The sequence below is a fragment of the Podarcis tiliguerta genome (assembly GCF_965153285.1).
Source record: "Podarcis tiliguerta genome assembly, chromosome: 1".
Classification (NCBI taxonomy): Eukaryota; Metazoa; Chordata; class Lepidosauria; order Squamata; family Lacertidae; genus Podarcis; species Podarcis tiliguerta.
This window is the reverse complement of record NC_139534.1, coordinates 125,281,219-125,299,317: the sequence shown is the minus strand read 5'-3', so window position 1 is coordinate 125,299,317 and position 18,099 is coordinate 125,281,219. Positions and strand designations below refer to the sequence as shown.

Here is an 18,099-nt window from a genome sequence, read left to right as displayed (position 1 = left end):
CTGGTTGGCAGGCCATCTGTCAGGGATTATTCAGTTGAGATTCTAGCATTGCAGGGGGTTGGACTAGATGGCCATTAGGGGTCCCTGACAACCCTACAGTTCTATGCTTCCATGAATACAGCATGAGAGAAACTGAAATTGATAGATATTCCCATCCCTACCTGGGAGTAAGGAGCATTGAACTCAGCGGGAATGACATGCATAGGCCTGCAATGCATTTTTTAAAAAACAAATGATGAATCAATTAAACATGGCAGCTCTACTTATTAAGAGCATTTATTATCTAAGAGAGCAGCTCTGATCCCTCCCATAAAACTGAAAGCATCATTGAAAGGGTGCTGTGTGTAAGGATATGAGCTATCCCACTGCTATTTCTTCCAACATTTAAAAATAAAAAAATCTGCTTTGTTACCGCTCTCAAAAGACGTCACGATAGAAAACTGGTTGCATAAGGGGATTTTGCTATAGCAATAACTGGCGGCTATTGATCCCAGACTCTTCAAATTGCCTTAATAAAGATAGTATCTTGAAATAACTCTGGTTCTGCTGTCTTCCTCCCCCAGACATTTTTATTTATTTATTTTTTAAGGAATAGATGCACGGTATTGTTCTACAGCCCAGAATTCTGTGCCAAGATCTTTTAGGAACCAACAGCATAAAGACACAATATTGGCCTTGTCAAAGTGCTATTGATTATGTGAGCAGTTTCAACGTTTTTTCCATATTTACCAGACTTATCCTTATATAGCAGAGGTAGGGAACCCTTTTCAGAAAAGGCAACTAAAACGAGCAACAAGATAGTGACTTCCCTATAAAGAAAACTGCAGCATTGGGGACTTTTTAGTTTAGAGAAAAGGTTAGAGGTGACATGATGGAAGTTTATAAAATCATGCATGGATAGAGAAAAGTTTTTCCTCCCTCTCTCATAAAACTGGAAGTCGTGGGCACCTAATGAAGCTGAATTTTGGAAGATTCGGGACAGATAAAAGAAGCTACTTCTTCACATAAGGTAAAGGGTAAAGGGACCCCTGACCATTAAGTCCAGTCGTGACCGACTCTGGGGTTGCGGCACTCATCTCGCTTTACTGGCCGAGGGAGCCAGCGTACAGCTTCCAGGTCATGTGGACAGCATGACTAAGCCACTTCTGGCGAACCAGAGCAGTGCACGGAAACCCTGTTTACCTTCCTGCCGGAGCGGTACCTATTTATCTACTTGCACTTTGACGTGCTTTTGAACTGCTAGGTTGGCAGGAGCAGGGACTGAGCAACGGGAGCTCACCCCGTGGCGGGGATTCGAACCGCCGACCTTCTGATCAGCAAGTCCTAGGTTCTGTGGTTTAACCCACAGCGCCACTGCAAGGAATTAGCATATCTTCCATTATTGATGCCTTCCATATATTGTTTGTTAGAGTATATACCACTTTTTTGAGATATTTAACAGTATATAAATGCTAATAAATAAACAGATAAATAAATATAGCAAAGTACATGTGAAAAGGATCTAAGGGTCTGGGTGGAGCACAAGCTTAACAGGAATCCACAATGTGATGCAGCAGCAAAAAAAAGCTAACAGTCTTCTAGGCTGCATCAACCTCTAGTGTCCCTGTCAAGGGAAGTTATAATACCACTTTGTTCTGCCTTAGTCAGAACACACTTGGAATACTCAGAGCCAGGCAGAGGCCCAGGCCAGGTAGATAATGTGGCCTCCTTTGCGCCTCTGCATTCGCCCCAGTGTATCCCCTGCCATTGTGAATATGCTGACCGAGGCCCCCTTTGGAATCAGCGGCCAAGTGGCCCATATGCCCCCCCCTCTGTCTGGGCCTGGGAATACTGTGTCCAGTTCTGGGCACCACAATTTAAGAAGGATGTTGACAAGCTGGAACATGTTCAGAGGAGGGCAGCCAAGATGATCAAGTGTCTGGAAACCAAGCCTGATGAGGAGTGGTTGAAGGAGCTGGGTATGTTTAGCCCAGAAAAGAGGAGAGTGAGAGGAGATATGATAGCCATCTTCAGATATCTCAAGGAGCATGGTGCAAGGTTGTTTCTCCTGCTCTGGAGGTTAGAACTGAAACCAATGGCTTCAGGTTGCGAGAAAGGAGATTCCGACTAAGCATTCGGAAAAACTTTCTGACAGTAAGAGGTGTTCAGCAGTGGAACAGACTCCCATGAGAAGTGGTGGACTCTCCATCATTGGAGGTTTTTATGCAGAGGTTGGATGGCCATCTGTCATGGATGCTTTAGCTGAGATTCCTGCATTGCAGGGGGCTGGACTAGATGACCCTCAGGTTCCCTTCCAACTCTACAATTCTTTAATTCTATGACATTGGCGCAGGGAGTCTGCTGAATGATAGCATCCATATTTTAGTTCTGTTTATTTTACTTTCACCGAAACTTACCCTTTCCATGAATAATGAATGCTCCTTCATATTTATATACTCTTCCACTATTGTGAGATGGTGACATTCTCCTTATGTATTATATACAAATCTCACAGACCCAGGGTGTGTGGGAGGGGAGAATCATTGCATCTTTTTCTATATGAAATATGGCTTTCCAGCTAAGAATTGTATTCCTTTTCAGTGATGTTTCACTCTAGTGCCTCCCTATCTTCCCTCTGATTCTTACATTCCCTAGTACCATTGTAATTTATGTATCTTTGTGGTTCATAATTCCAAAATAAATTCAGCTGGAAAGCCTCTGTGTGTGTGGCAAGGAGACAGAAGATGAATTATGCATACGCCAGAGTGCAACATCTGACAAAATAAAGCTGCATGTCTCAGATACAAGTTTAACATGGGCCAGTTCATCTAACAAAAGCTGCCACGCGCTGGACCAGAGCATAAGTCCACCTTGTCCATTAGCAGCTCCAGGACAGGGGAAGAAAATATTTCTTCAATCCTGGAATAGAACTGCAGCCTGAGTTTCCTGATTCCCTAAATCCTCTTGATAATGTTTAACCTCTTGAAATCTGTCTTGGAAACAGACTGGACAAGGAAGGAGAAAGCTATGCCTCCGTTTTCTCTTCGCAAGCTGAAGAAATTCTAGTTACATTTCTGTAATGGTTCTAGGGGTTGCTCATGTGTAAGCTGGTCCCAACATCTGGCTGGGTTACCTTAGTGAACCTTTCCTGTCCGGGCAGCCACTCACCCGTGGCTGTCTCAATCGCTGGCAGAATCTGTCAGTGGGCGTTTCTTAAACTTCTTCCAGCAAAGAAGCGCTTTGACGCCAAGTCTCCGCCTACTCTCCCTGCGCTGAAGCCTTCTGCGCAAGGAGGGCGTAGGCAGCGGAGGACCCTTACTCTCCCTGCTGGTCCCCAGCAAGGAGTCATGGGACCGCCTCGTTGATTCCCCCATCTGCCCCCCTTCTCCAGTGGAGCTACGTTGATTCTCTTCCCCAGAAGACAGGCTGCCTCTCCCAATCCCGGGACGCTCTCTGGGAACCCTTCGGAGCTTGCTCTCTCCCTCGGACACTGATGGCAGTTCCCTGACAATTTCTAATAGCACTTTAGGAACAGAGAGATAGCAAACATTACTAAGAATGTCAGGGAATTCTAATGGAAAAGGAAGTGGAAATCGCTATATTTCACATGCTCATCCTGTGGTCAGGAACGGAAAACAACCAGGCAAATACAACCGACATTAATTAACATTGCTGTTTTTAAGTTCGCAATGTTAAATTGAAGTTACGTTCTGCAACTTAGATTAAATAAAGGACAGTGATGTAAAAATTGGGGTTTGGCTTTTGCTGCCCAACTCCCCATGGGACTCTGAGCCCCCTAAGTCCATGATCGGTCAGAGAAGAATGGAGGGAGGCAGGATCCAGTGGAAAGCAAGGCAAATATTTATTTTTCTTTTGCAACAAAGTTCCCTCCCCTCCATTCGCCTCCCAAGGAGGGAGAGACCCTGAACAAAAGTGCAGGGACCTTTAAAGACTTTTGACGTTGCCCAACCCCCTTAGCCAAGGACCAACCCAGGGTTTATACGTTTAGATATGTGTGCATTTGTGAATATTTATTCTATATTTGAGACCTTAAAATTCTTATAACAACAGCAAGATGAATAACACTTTTTTTTTTGCTGGAAACTGAACTGCAGCAGAAAAGAAACAGGACTGAATGGGACAAATACTAGTCAGAACAGAAATCTCTGCTTTCCTATTTCTCTACCCATTACTCATGTGTAAGGCACAGTGCCAGATTTACATATAAGCTAAACAAGCTATAGCTTAGGGCCCCACTCTCTTGGGGGCCCCCAAAAAAATTAAAGCGAGAAAAAACTGAATGTACGTTTCCAAAATATAAGATAAATACAGTGGGCACACCTTTCATGGAAGCAGTTAGGGGTTCCCTTGCAGACAACCCCACCCAACACATGGCCATTGGGGGTGGGGCTATTGCTTTGATGTGCTTTCCTGGGTGTGGCAAGAAGCACAGCCCCGTTCCGGCTCAAACTCACGTGTCCCTTACACACAAGTAATGCAAGAAGTGGGCTAGAGTCAATGCACTCTGCTCTCCACGCCCCAATCTCTTTGACCCTTTTGCAAACAGATTCCTTCCAAAAATTACCTTTGGTGGATTCATCTTCGATGGGTTGCTTGAATAAAGTGATATCTTTAAAAGTGCAAAGGAATAAAACCACTTTGTCATGCTCGTTTCTTATCGGTGCAATTTGCATGTAAAACCAAACAGGTGTTCCTGTAATTAAAAAAAAATAAAACAAAAGGATATAAAATAAACACACTCACAGCATGGCGCACAATCATAACATAGAGGTAGGCTCACATTCATGATTACCGCTTATCCTAGGTGACACTTAAACTAATCAAAGTCTCATTGAACAGAGTGGGAGAATTAAACACCGAAATGCAAACCTAACATTGCTTAACCATATAACAGACCCATTTTGTGTGGGGATTCAAGGAGCGTCCATGGCCCAATGTAATTTTATTTTTGTTTATTAAGCGATAGCTGAGGTTCCTGCATTGCAGGGGGTTAGACTAGATGACCCTTGATGTACCTTCCAACTCTGCAATTCTAGGATTCAGGGTCAGGGGAAAAGGCTGTGGGTTTTACACAGCAGTGTTAGCTAGCATGGTGATAGTGTTAAAAGGTAAAGGGACCCTTGACCATTAGCTCCAGTCGTGGACAACTCTTGGGGAGGAGAGAGAGGTGGGAAAATATTGTTTAAAAGGTGTAGTTATAGGTATATCAATTCAAATCTGAATTGTCAAATTGTGTTATTACTGTTATTATGTTTTTTGTTGTATGTGTCTTTTGCGGTGGTTGTTTGTATTGAAAAAATGATTATTTTTTTAATAAAAAAAATTAGAAGACTCTGGGGTTGCAGCGCTCATCTCGCTTTATTGGCCGAGGGAGCCGGTGTACAGCTTCTGGGTCATGTGGCCAGCCAGTGTGGTGTAGTGGTTAAGAGCGGTAGTCTCGTAATCTGGTGAACCGGGTTCACTTCCCTGCTCCTCCACATGCAGCTGCTGGGTGACCTTGGGCCAGTCACACTTCTTTGAAGTCTCTCCAGCCCCACTCACCTCACAGAGTGTTTGTTGTGGGGGAGGAAGGGAAAGGAGAATGTTAGCCGCTTTGAGACTCCTTAAAGGGAGTGAAAGGCGGGATATCAAATCCAAACTCTTATTATTATTCTTCATGACTAAGCCACTTCTGGCGAACCAGAGCAGCGCACGGAAACACCGTTTACCTTCCCGCTGGAGCGGTACCTATTTATCTACTTGCACTTTCTTGTGCTTTCGAACTGCTAGATTAGATAGTGTTAGTGGGTGCCTAAGTATGTTGTCTTCAGAGACCAGAAGAACAATGTATAGTACGTTGTAATGTTTAGCTTTGTCTTATGTCTCTTCAGACAAAAACGCTTTATTTTTAACTTTGTGGGAGAGGAGTTTTCCCCTTAACCGGAAAATCTGGAAGAAGCTGTTCTGCTTGGAGGAGGAAATCCCTGAAGATTTAGTTGGGCTTGCTAAACTGTATAGGACTGAATCAGATAAATACTGGAGATGCAAAGAGGTGGAGAGAACGTTCTTTCATATGTGGTGGACTTGGAAAAGGGTGAAAGAGTATTGGGAAATGATCCATAATGAATTGGGGGGGGGGGATGTTTAAAAGTACTTTCCCCAAAAAACCCAGAGTCCTTTCTGTTGGGGATAATTCAGACTGAAATTCCCCGACGCCCAAAAAAAGCTTATTTATGTATGCTACTACCACAGCCCGTGTTTTGTGAGCCCAAAAATGGAAAACGAACAAGGTCCCAACCAAAGAAGAATGGCAACTTAAACTGACGGAATATGCGCAGCTTGCAGACTTAACATACAGAATAAGAGAACATACATTTAGAGAAGATTGGAAAACGTTCATTGAATATATGGGAAAGAACTGCGTACAGCTGAAAACGTTGGCAGCATTAAGATAAATTCAACAGTGTAAATAAGTTTTGATGGACGCAATAATGGAATACTGAATGGTATAGTTTTTGTAAAATATGCAGGGATCTATGATATGTAAAACGAACCATGGAAAGAGAAGAAGGGAAGTCATTGATATCTTAAGGATGTAAAATGCGTATTTTAAATTGTAAAACAGAAAATTTTATAACAAATTATATACAAAAAAAGACTTGTTTGAGCTCCATATAATCTGCTGATGCGTCACACAAGCAGAGGTGTGGTCAGCTACAGGAAGGGGTGGAGCAATGCCAGTGAGGGCGTGGCCTGGAAGGCAGGGGCGTGGCCTGGGAAGGGTGTCCCCAGGGCCAGACAGAGAGGTTAGAAGGCCATATTTGCCTCTTCCTATCAGATCTTGGCCTTTCGTGTTCAGAAACTGCAGAGCCACCCCGTTCCTTTCGAGAAATCCAGCCTGCAGGAAGACCCAGCGGCACTTCTCTGTTTGTTTTTTAAGGTCAGGATCTTGCTATGCAACCAGCTGGAAAGAAAAGAATGACAGGGCTTGAGACTGCGACCAGCGCAGCTGATCCGGACAAGCTGTTCCCCGGGGGGATTTGGCCTAACATGTACAGGAGCACTCAGGTGGGCAGCACAGACAAAAGGGCAGGCAAGCGGAAACGCAAAGCAGAAGAGGTCATCGCGGGGGCCAGAGCATAGCTGTCAACTGTCCCTTATTTGGCAGGAAACTCCCTTATCCCAGGATGGCTTCTGAGAATCCGGGACTGTCCCTGGAAAATAGGGACACTGGGAGGGTCTGATCTGCTCTGTGTACAGGAAGGCTCAGATTCGATCCCTGCCATTTCCAGTTTGGAAATGAGTCATGTGATGGGCGTGAGGAAACATCTGCTAGTCAGAGAAGGCAAGGCTGGACCAAAATGCGAAATGCTTTGACCTCATGTAAGGCAACTTCTTCCAGTAGTGATGTATGGAAGTGAGAGCTGGACCATAAAGAAGGCTGATCGCCGAAGAATGACGCTTTTGAATTATGGTGCTAGAGGAAACTCTTGAGAGTCCCATGGACTGCAAGAAGATCAAATGCATCCATTCTTAAGGAAATCAGCCCTGAGTGCTCACTGGAAGGACAGATCGTGAAGCTGAGGCTCCAAGACTTTGGCCACCTCATGAGAAGAGAAGACTCACTGGAAAAGACCCTGATGTTGGGAAAGATGGAGGGCTCAAGGAGAAGGGGACGACAGAGGACGAGATGGTTAGACAGTGTTCTCGAAGCTACAAACATGAATCTGACCAAACTGCGGGTGGCAGTGGAAGACAGGAGTGCCTGGCGTGCTCTGGTCCAGGGGGTCACGAAGAGTCGGACACGACTGAACGACTAAACAACAACACAAGGCAACTTCTTGTGATCTGGGCAGCCCTCATAGCACAAGCTTAGTGTTCATATCCAGACTGTTTGCAAATAACTGGTTAATTCTGTTGTTAATATCAGCCAGGAATGGTGTCAATGGCTTTAAAACTATTGGGTGCCAGTGTCTTGTCATAGTTAGAGTGTTGGACTCTGGGAGAAGAGGGTTCGAATCCCCACTCAGCCATGAATGAGCTCGGGCCAATCACCATATACACCACTTTGAGATCCTTGGAAGAAGAAAAGTGGCATATAAATGTAATAAGTAAATAATAATAATAAATACATGGATATTTTTTTCCTGCAAGCAAATAGCGCAGGAATGAGAACTAAGCTTTCACTATGTTCCAATATAGTTTGAGAAGCTGCTTGCACATTCTGTAGACGCTCAACTATAATGCGGAAGTTAACAGTTAGGGGAAAGACATAAAAATGGAGCGAAGCGCCTTGTGAATGCAGTCTAAGAGTTTTTCTCCCTCTTTCATAAGAACACAAGAAGAGTCAGTAAAGGAAATTCCCTCTGGCTCAATTTGGAAATGGGTCAGCAATTCCAAGCATTTCAGCATTCCTTTACCTCTGTGTGAGTGCAAATCAATGTCCAGGTTTTGGACTAAAAGAAGAAGAAGAAGAAGAGTTTGGATTTGATATCCCGCCTTTCACTCCCTTTAAGGAGTCTCAAAGCGGCTAACATTCTCCTTTTCCTTCCTCCCCCACAACAAACACTCTGTGAGGTGAGTGGGGCTGGGAGACTTCAAAGAGGTGTGACTAGTCCAAGGTCACCCAGCAGCTGCATGTGGAGGAGCGGGGAAGCGAACCCGGTTCCCCAGATTACGAGACTACCGCTCTTAACCACTACACCACACTGGCTCTCTAAAAACAGATCTAAAAACAGATTTAAGTCAAGAAAAGACTCCTTTGCCCAGGTACAGAATCCCCTTTTCCATTCTGAGCAACGGAAAAGGTATTTCAGAGGTGCAGTGCCGTGTTTGCAATTCCTCCAAGCAGTATGAGTGAAACAAAGTCACATTCTGTGCTAGGTAAATAGCAGGTTTCAGTGAGACCGCTAATTTCTAGCACCCCATAGTCCTCATACTCCATATGTCCCCCTTTGCCAACTGAGTCTCTGCAGACATTTTTTAAGCACTGGAACCCCAAACACCTAAAAGTAGGTATGTGATTTCAAAGGCAACAAGCTGTTAATGTAACCATGCGGCAAGGCAGTGTGGTGCAATGGTTAGAGTGTCAGACTAGGACCTAGTTACAGGTAGGTAGCCTTGTTGGTCTCAAAGCTACAAACATGAGTCCGACCAAACTGTGGGAGGCAGTGGAAGACAGGAGTGCCTGGTGTGCTCTGGTCCATGGGGTCACGAAGAGTCGGACACGACTAAACGACTAAACAACAACAACAGCCTTCTTGGTCTGCCATAGTTGAAACAAAAAAAAAATCCTTCCAGTAGCACCTTAGAGACCTACAAAGTTTGTTACTGGTATGAGCTTTCGTGTGCATGCACACTTCTTCAGATACACTGAAACAGAAGTCACCAGACCCTTATATATAGTGGGAGGGTGGGGAGGGGTATTATTCAGAAGGGTGGTGGGAATGGGTGATTGGCTGATAGGTGTGGTAGACCTGTTGATGACTGTTAACGACTGCAGTTGGTCTTCAGAAAAAAGCAAGGGGTGAGATGGCTAAAAATAGCTTCATCATGTATAATGAGATAAGAATCCAGTGTATCTATTCAGACCAGGTCTCTCCATGGTTTTAAGTTTGGTAATAAGTTGCAATTCAGCAACTTCTCTTTCCAGTCGATTTCTGAAATTCTTTTGTAAATAAGAGAGCTACTTTGAGATCTTGTATAGAATGTCCTGGGAGATTGAAGTGTTCTCCTACTGGTTTCTCTGTCTTGTGATTCCTGGTGTCAGATTTATGTCCATTTAAGACCCTGATGTTGGGAAAGATGGAGGGCACAAGGAGAAGGGGATGACAGAGGACGAGATGGTTGGACAGTGTTCTCGAAGCTACCAGCATGAGTTTGACCAAACTGCGGGAGGCAGTGGAAGACAGGAGTGCCTGGCATGCTCTGGTCCATGGGGTCAGGAAGAGTCGGACAGGACTAAATGACTAAACAACAACAACAACAACAAATCCTTTGACTAGGACCCGGGAGACTGCGGCTGAAATCCCCACCCAGTCATAGATCTTGGGCCAGTCGCTGCCTTTCAGCCTAACCTACCTCACAGGGTTATTGTGGGAAGTGAATGAGGAGGGAATTGAATGTCACTTTGAACTCCTTGGAGAAAAAGGTGGGATACATTAAACAAAAACAAATAAATGATTTCACGTTTATACGTACTGTTTTTCTTGTACAAGAGGATTTCAAAGCAGTTCGATTCATAGTTGTCAAACGTCTGTCTGACTTTGTCAATGGTTTTCTTGTCTGTGAGTTCACCATACATAAAACTGGAGAAAGGAAAGGTGGAGAGAGAGAAAGAGAGAGAGAGAGAATACACATTTTCATGGGCTTCACAAACAAACAAGCCTAACAACACCCTTACAGGCGTATTTATGGTCCAGACTGCAGTGTAATTGCAACCTATGTATGCTTAACTATGATTTACACCTTGTTTTGCTCAACGTTTACAGCTGCAAAATTGTTATGAAGCCCTCTAAAGCAAATAACTGTGGCGGGGTCTGTTGCCGGGGGGAAAAGGATTTATATTGCTGCCTTATAGCGTTCAATTTAAGTGACGCTCTGGGCACACTTTCCAGAGTGTGATGCTTTCAAAAAAGAGAGAGAGAGAAAGCTGACAATACATAAAAGATTTATTTTCTGAAATATGCACACAGGTTTCAACTTGGGAAAACAGAGAGTGTCTTGCTGAGCACCAGGAAAGCTGAAACCCTCCTCCAAATGCTACATTTTAGGAGAAAGAGCTCGAGAATGATTTCTGACTCGCTCTTGACTTTCATTATCGTGCGATAATTTGACTGCTTCCATGGGTTTTTTTAAGGACAGGTTTGGGGAACCTTTGGTCCTGCAAATGTTGATGAACTACAACTCCCATCAGCCCCTTCCCCTCCCCCCCCCCACTGGACTGACAGCAAGGGGGGATAAATTCTGCAGGGTGCTGTTCAGCAATTGCCGATCCTGCAGGGTGCACTTCTGCAAAAACCTTCTTTGCAAAGGGAGCAGTTTGCAAAGCAGAAGTGCCACACACTCTCTCGGTCAGGAGTGGAGAGGAAGGAGACACAACATCTCCCTCCCCCACCACCCTAGGAAATTAAAATAATAATAATTAAACATTTGCCCCACCCGCAAACTAATTCGGAATCAGATCCAAGGTGGGGCAGGTGGGCTCTGAGCTGGCTCAGGGTTGCTGACATCCATCTGTCTCGAGAGACTATGATACAATATGATAATCTTTATTGTCATTGTCCCATACAGAACAACGAAATTGAAAAAATCTAAATTATTATTATTATTTATTTATTCATTCATTTATACCCCGCCCATCTGGCTGAGTTTCCCCAGCCACTCTGGGCGGCTCCTAATCAAATGTTAAAAACAGTACAGTATTAAATATTAAAAACTTCCCTAAACAGGGCTGCCTTCAGATGTCTTTTAAAAATAGGATAGCTGCTTATTTCCTTGACATCTGATGGGAGGGCGTTCCACAGGGTGGGCGCCACTACCGAGAAGGCCCTCTGTCTGGTTCCCTGCAACCTCACTTCTCGCAATGAGGGAACCCTCAGAGCTGGACCTCAGTATCTGGGTTGAACGATGGGGGTGGAGACGCTCCTTCAGGTATACTGGGCCGAGGCCGTTTAGGGCTTTTAAGGTCAGCACATCAGACATTCAAAAACCAACAAGCCTGCTATCCCAGCTATCCCTGCCTGGTTAACCCCTAAAAACTCTGATACCCCATAATTAAATACAATATACTCCCACAGAGACTACCTTACACTGCGTTTAAAACCAAAATCGCATTTGGATAAAAGCTGTTCCTCAGGCGGCTAGTCCTGGTCTTTATAACCCTGCACCTTCTTCCAGAAGGCAGAAGCTGAAAGAGATCATTTCCGGGGTGCGCACTATCTTGCACTATCTGTGCAGCTTTCTTATGGGACCTGGAAGCATAGATTTGATCCAAGGTGGGAAGAGTGCACCCAATTATTCTCTCCGCAGTCTTTACAACCCTGGACAGCATTGTTTTCCCCCTGACCTTATGGAGACTGGTAACTCGCAACTGCTGACTTCGACACTTTTGTTGCATTAATAACACAACCCTGAGCAGTATCTAAAGAGGTCCTGGGACTGTCCAGATGACAAGACCCTCCTTTCCTGGCCTGCAACTCCAGATCAGGGTGATGGGAGAGATGAGATGGACTTTTTCCACCCTCAGAATGCCCCAGATTGACAGCAAGATTTCGAGACCACACAGATAAAACATTTAATAGAGAGTGGAATATTTACAGAGAGTACTTAAAAGAACATTGTGATAATCTAAAGTCTTTGGCAGGCCTTGACTGATTTCTGCATGAAAATAAGAGAACTTTGCAAAATTAACACAACCAAATAACCTAGGAGAGATAAGGTTAGTGCGCAGTGGTAATGTAAAGTAGGAATCACAATTTGGGGATTGGAAGTCATGTTGGAATTCATGACATGTGAATTCAATCTTTTCTTTTTGTAGCAATGAATGTTGATCTTGGATTGCCTTTTGTTGATGGTTGTGTATTGTATTGTATTGTATTGTATTGTATTGTATTGTATTGTACTGTTTTTAAAACCAATAAAGCAGTAAAAAAACAACCAGAATGCACTGGAAGAACATCACACCTGGAGCATTCTGGGAGAGAAAGTAAAGTAAAGGTAAAGGGGACCCCTGACCATTAGGTCCAGTCGCGGACTACTCTGGGGTTGTGGCGCTCATCTCGCTTTACTGGCCAAGGGAGCCGGCGTACAGCTTCCGGGTCATGTGGCTAGCTTGACTAAGCTGCTTCTGGCAAACTAGAGCAACACACAGAAACGCTGTTTACCTTTCTGCCAGAGCAGTACCTATTTATCTACTTGCACTTTGACGTGCTTTCAAACTGCTAGGTTGGCAGGAGCAGGGACTGAGCAACGGGAGCTCACCCCGTTGTGGGGATTCAAACCGCCAACCTTCTGATCAGCAAGTCCTAGGCTCTGTGGTTTAACCCACAGCACCACCCTCGTCCCTGGGAGAGAAAGTTGCATCTGGCAAAATCCACTCTCCACCAGGGAGGGATAACCCCACCCAGCTCGAAATGGGATGAATGTGGAACTGATAAAGACAAATGAGAACACTGAAAAGTGGGGAGGGTCAGTTTATTTCCATTAAGAGTCAGTTTCATGTGACTTAATTCGTAAGTCTATCCCACGCCACTTTTACATTAATATGTGTGCTTTTTCTATAAATATTTGTATTTAAATAGTTAAATACTTAGCCACAAAATATACCGTATTTTTCCGTGTATAAGACTAGGTTTTTTAACCAAAAAATTAGGTTTAAAATTGGGGCTCGTCTTATACACGGGTAGTGCTAAGGGGGTGTTTTCTTAATTTGGAGTCCCCAAAAATAGGGGGCATCTTATACAAGGGGGTGTCTTATACACGGAAAAATACAGTAATTTAAAGACATATTTACATCTGTGCTTGATTTCTATTTGCAATTTGTTTTTATGTTCAAGATAATATTTTGGTAGTTTTCTGTTAATTGATTATTTAAATGTAGATCTCAATTGCATTTTTGGTCTTTGATTTTAATTTTTAATGTTTTCTTTTCATATTTTCTAAGGTTCTGTTAGGTTGTAAACAACCAAGCTTTTATTTTTTAAAAAAAGAAGAAGAAATGAAGTGGTATAGAAATGACGATAATGATTATGATAGTTAACTAAATTGATGATGATGATGATAATTTCTCTTAATGTACAAATTTCTAAACTTTTTTATCCTAAGATATTTATTTTTAATTCATTTTGGTACTTTTTTTAAAAAAAGATGACTCTGCATTGCAAAATTCAGAGAAGTGCAGCAAAAAAATAAAAATCTGAAGAGTACGGTAGTTATATTCCTCTCTGTGTTGTGGGCTGGGAGATATGAATTAGGCTAGTGTGGTTAAAAAAAAATGTGAACAGCCTTTTCCTCCATTTTTACTGAAAAACAGCCTAGCCCTTGCCACCCATTTTCCCCCTTGGCGAATTTGTTTCAGAATGAATGGAAATTGAATGAGGCTCACAGGGGTTCCTTTTCCATTTGTTGCAAAATGAATGCACACCTAATGGGGTGGCGAAGAGGCGGAGGTGGCAGCTTTCGGGCATCAGCCTTTTATGACACGACAAACAGGAAACTCAAAAGCACAGCAGGATTCGGCCCCCACCCGCCCCCCGACCCAAGAAAATCAATCCAAGGCGACTTACCTGCAGGTACTACTTTTCTGCATGACGTCGGCTCGGTGGTAACCAGAGAGTTTACAAAATCCGTCATTACTATAAACTACAGGCCAGTCCACGATTTGTGCATTGCCCAGTAAGAAACTTGATTCTAAAATGAAAGAAAGAAAGGGGGGGGGGAGAGGAATAATTACTGTACTCCCCCAAACCGTCCAAGCCAGTGTTGTTAGTACTCAACATGAAGGATCGTCAAAACATAGCTGGGTAAGGACAATTGATCAATCAATTCAATTTACATCTCAGCCTTCCTCCTGAAGGAGCCCAGGGCAGGCTCATCCATAAGAAAACATTTTTTTTTAAAAAAAATTAAGCATTCTAGAAACAGTGATCTCAGGGTTTCCAGGGTCTTTAAGGCGCCAAACATCAGGGAAAGGAGGAATATTTTTAAATTTCTCCTCAAGTTGCTCCAGAAGAACGTCGTGGCCAATGGTCTCAAAAGCCAGGGAGAACCAACAAGCCCACACTCCCCCAAAGCTCTGTTTTAACTAGAATTATTTTGGAGCAATGGATCCAAACTACAAGAAAGAAGATTCCACCTAAACATTAGGAAGAACTTCCTGACAGTAAGAGCTGTTTGACAGTGGAATTTGCTGCCAAGGAGTGTGGTGGAGTCTTCTACTTTGGAGGTCTTTAAGCAGAGGCTTGACAACCATATGTCAGGAGTGCTCTGATGGTGTTTCCTGCTTCGCAGGGGGTTGGACTCGATGGCCCTTGTGGTCTCTTCCAACTCTATGATTCTATGATTCTATTCTATGATTGAACGCTTGTTTGATTGTTTTGTAGGCTGCCTCAGGTCATACACACCTGGGGGAGCAGCTTGAAAGTGGAATGGATGAATAAAACAAAACAAAATTAAGATAACGGTGTACGTTCAGGAGCGAGGGGAAATCCAGATAGGAAGGTCTGTGGCTAGAAAGTGGCAGCTCTTTTGGCCAATTCATCGGGCCTGCTTTAGCTTTTCGAAAGATGCATCAGGGTGAAAAATGAGTCCATGCAAAATTAGGCAGCGAGCTTCTCTAGGCACCCTGATTTTATATTCCATAAGTAATCTGTCTTCCCTCTAGTGCCATGGCTGTTTCCCCCAGGTGTGCATATTTTGGCTCCAACACAACCATCCAAGGCTTCTCCCTAGATGCTGGAACAACTTGATGATTTTGTGGGGGGAGTCTCTCCTTTCAGCAAGGCACCACACAGACTTGTTCTGAGGCAGTTTCACAAGGCTTCACACCTGCCAGGTTTTAGGACTACAACTCCCATGATGCATCTTCATTGGTTATGCTGCCTGGCACTGATGGGCGTAGTAGCCCAAAGCACAGGAGTCTTTCCCAGCCAAACCTGGAGACAATGGGGGAGAAACCCTCTCTGGCACCCAGGGAGGGGCAGCCCGTACAGAGTGCGCATGTGTGCCATCCGGCGCATGCACACTCCATACGGAATGCTGCACATGCACACTCCGTACAGGGTGCCGATTTCAAGCGGCAGCCTGTACGGAGTGTGCATGTGCAGCGACCATACAGGATGCCGCACATGTGCAGTCCATACGGGATGCCGCACATGTGCACTCCGTATGGGATGCCACACATGCACACTCCATACAGGATGCGGCACATGCACACTCCGTATGGGATGCCACACATGCGCAGTCCATACGGGATGCCGCACATGCACAGTCCATACAGGATGTTGAACATGTGCAGTCCATATGGGAGGCCACACATGCGCAGTCCATACGGGATGCCGCACATGCACACTCCGTATGGGATGCTGCACATGCACACTCCATACGAACTGCGCATGTGAGGCATCCCGTACAGAGTGTGCATGCGTGACAGCCCGTACAGTCACAGTGTGAGAGGCAGCCCGTATGGAGTGCGCATGTGCAGCAGCCTTTACAGTTGCCCGCATGGATGCCACGCAGGCAGTGCCCATATGGACTGTGCATGCCTTAGGCCACTCTACAGCTGGGGGGAGGCAGGGGCCATCTTGTCACACACACCCCAGAGTGGCACCTGGGGTGGACTGCCCCCTCCAACCCCACTTCGTATGCCCCTGCCTGGAGATCCCTGGGATTGAACCTGCTTTTCCAGCAAAGCATGGCAGCTCCCCTTGGCACAACTGTCAATTGTGAGGGCAGCTCCAATTGGGGCTGGAGGGCAGAAGAATCATAGAATCATAGAGTTGGAAGAGACCACAAGGGCCATCGAGTCCAACCCCCTGCCAAGCAGGAAACACCATCAGAGCACTCCTGACATATGGTTGTCAAGCCTCTGCTTAAGAAGAAGAAGAAGAGTTTGGATTTGATATCCCGCCTTTCACTCCCCTTCAGGAGTCTCAAAGCGGCTAACATTCTCCTTTCCCTTCCTCCCCCACAACAAACACTCTGTGAGGTGAGTGGGGCTGAGAGACTTCAGAGAAGTGTGACTGGCCCAAGGTCACCCAGCAGCTGCTTAGAATCGCGCTATATGCCACTTTTCCACAATGTGCCATGCCCAAAGCGGCTTACAACGAACATTCGAAACATCGAAACAGAGAACTGTGGGAATACAAATATACAAAATACAAAACATGTCAACAAATGCAAAATAGCAAAAATCAACAATTCAGCAAATATAGAATAAATTCAATATTAGGAAGAAGAAGAAAAAACAACAACCCACCAAGTACTGGGCTCAAGTACTGACAAATGTTAACTGACAATAAAGTTTCTGGCAGGGGTATTGCGTATCCTTCACTCAGATGAGCAAAGGATCTTGGGTGCTCTTGAGAAATCTTGTGAGAGAATCCAAGAGATCTCATCTGAACATTCCTAAACTTCTCAAGCAGTTGCACTGAGCAGGCAGTGCTTCCCAAAGCAAGCTGGAGACCCTAGAAATAATCATAGAATCATAGAATCATAGAGTTGGAAAAGACCACAAGGGCCATCGAGTCCAACCCCCTGCCAAGCAGGAAACACCATCAGAGCACTCCTGACATATGGTTGTCAAGCCTCTGCTTAAAGACCTCCAAAGAAGGAGACTCCACCACACTCCTTGGCAGCAAATTCCACTGTCGAACAGCTCTTACTGTCAGGAAGTTCTTCCTAATGTTTAGGTGGAATCTTCTTTCTCATAGTTTGGATCCATTGCTCCGTGTCCGCTTCTCTGGAGCAGCAGAAAACAACCTTTCTCCCTCCTCTATGTGACATCCATTTATATATTTGAACATGGCTATCATATCACCCCTTAACCTCCTCTTCTCCAGGCTAAACATGCCCAGCTCCCTTAGAGGCCACGCAGCCAGCAGATTTCACCTGCCACACACTATAAGCTCAGATACTTTCAAAGAAAGTTAAGTTCCTCTTTAAAGAGAAACTTCATCCTGCTTCTCCCAAATGGCAGGTGTTGTCATCCTTTTTCTGGGCTATACTGCTTGAGACTGAATGTATATATCCTGCATAGAGAAAAGTAGTTAATCAGGGGAAAAGCCAGACCAGAGCACATATCCTTTGACAGCTAGTTTTCTATGGACAGTCACAAGAGAGAAAATCAGAGGGCACAACGGAATGAAAAGCTCAGGTTCTTCCTTTTGAACATGACTAAGGCTCTCTCAATTTCCTCACAAAGCCTGTCTTTCATCAGTGACTAAGCGGAAAGCCGTAGTCAAGCCAATCTCTATTGTGAGCAGACTAGTATTGCTATGACGGTGATGGTGATGATTAAAAGTATCACCCACCCTAAGGTCCCATAACATTGAAAGGCAATACTAAAAACAGTTCAGATGGAAATATAGCAAGGAAAACATTTCTTTGCTAGTTTGAGAAAGT

The 18,099-nt window shown here is 44.5% G+C and overlaps 1 protein-coding gene across 1 annotated transcript in view; it reads right to left on the bottom strand.

Moving 5' to 3' along the window:
• KCNH5 (potassium voltage-gated channel subfamily H member 5) overlaps positions 1-18,099 on the bottom strand; it is a 182,363-nt gene that overhangs the window by 148,143 nt on the left and 16,121 nt on the right. Inside the window, exons 2-4 of the mRNA XM_083434865.1 lie at positions 14,265-14,388; positions 10,180-10,286; positions 4,565-4,693 (exon numbers count right to left, since the gene is read on the bottom strand). Of these exons, the coding sequence (XP_083290991.1) occupies positions 4,565-4,693; positions 10,180-10,286; positions 14,265-14,388 (360 nt within the window). The remainder of the gene's footprint in view (positions 1-4,564; positions 4,694-10,179; positions 10,287-14,264; positions 14,389-18,099) is intronic.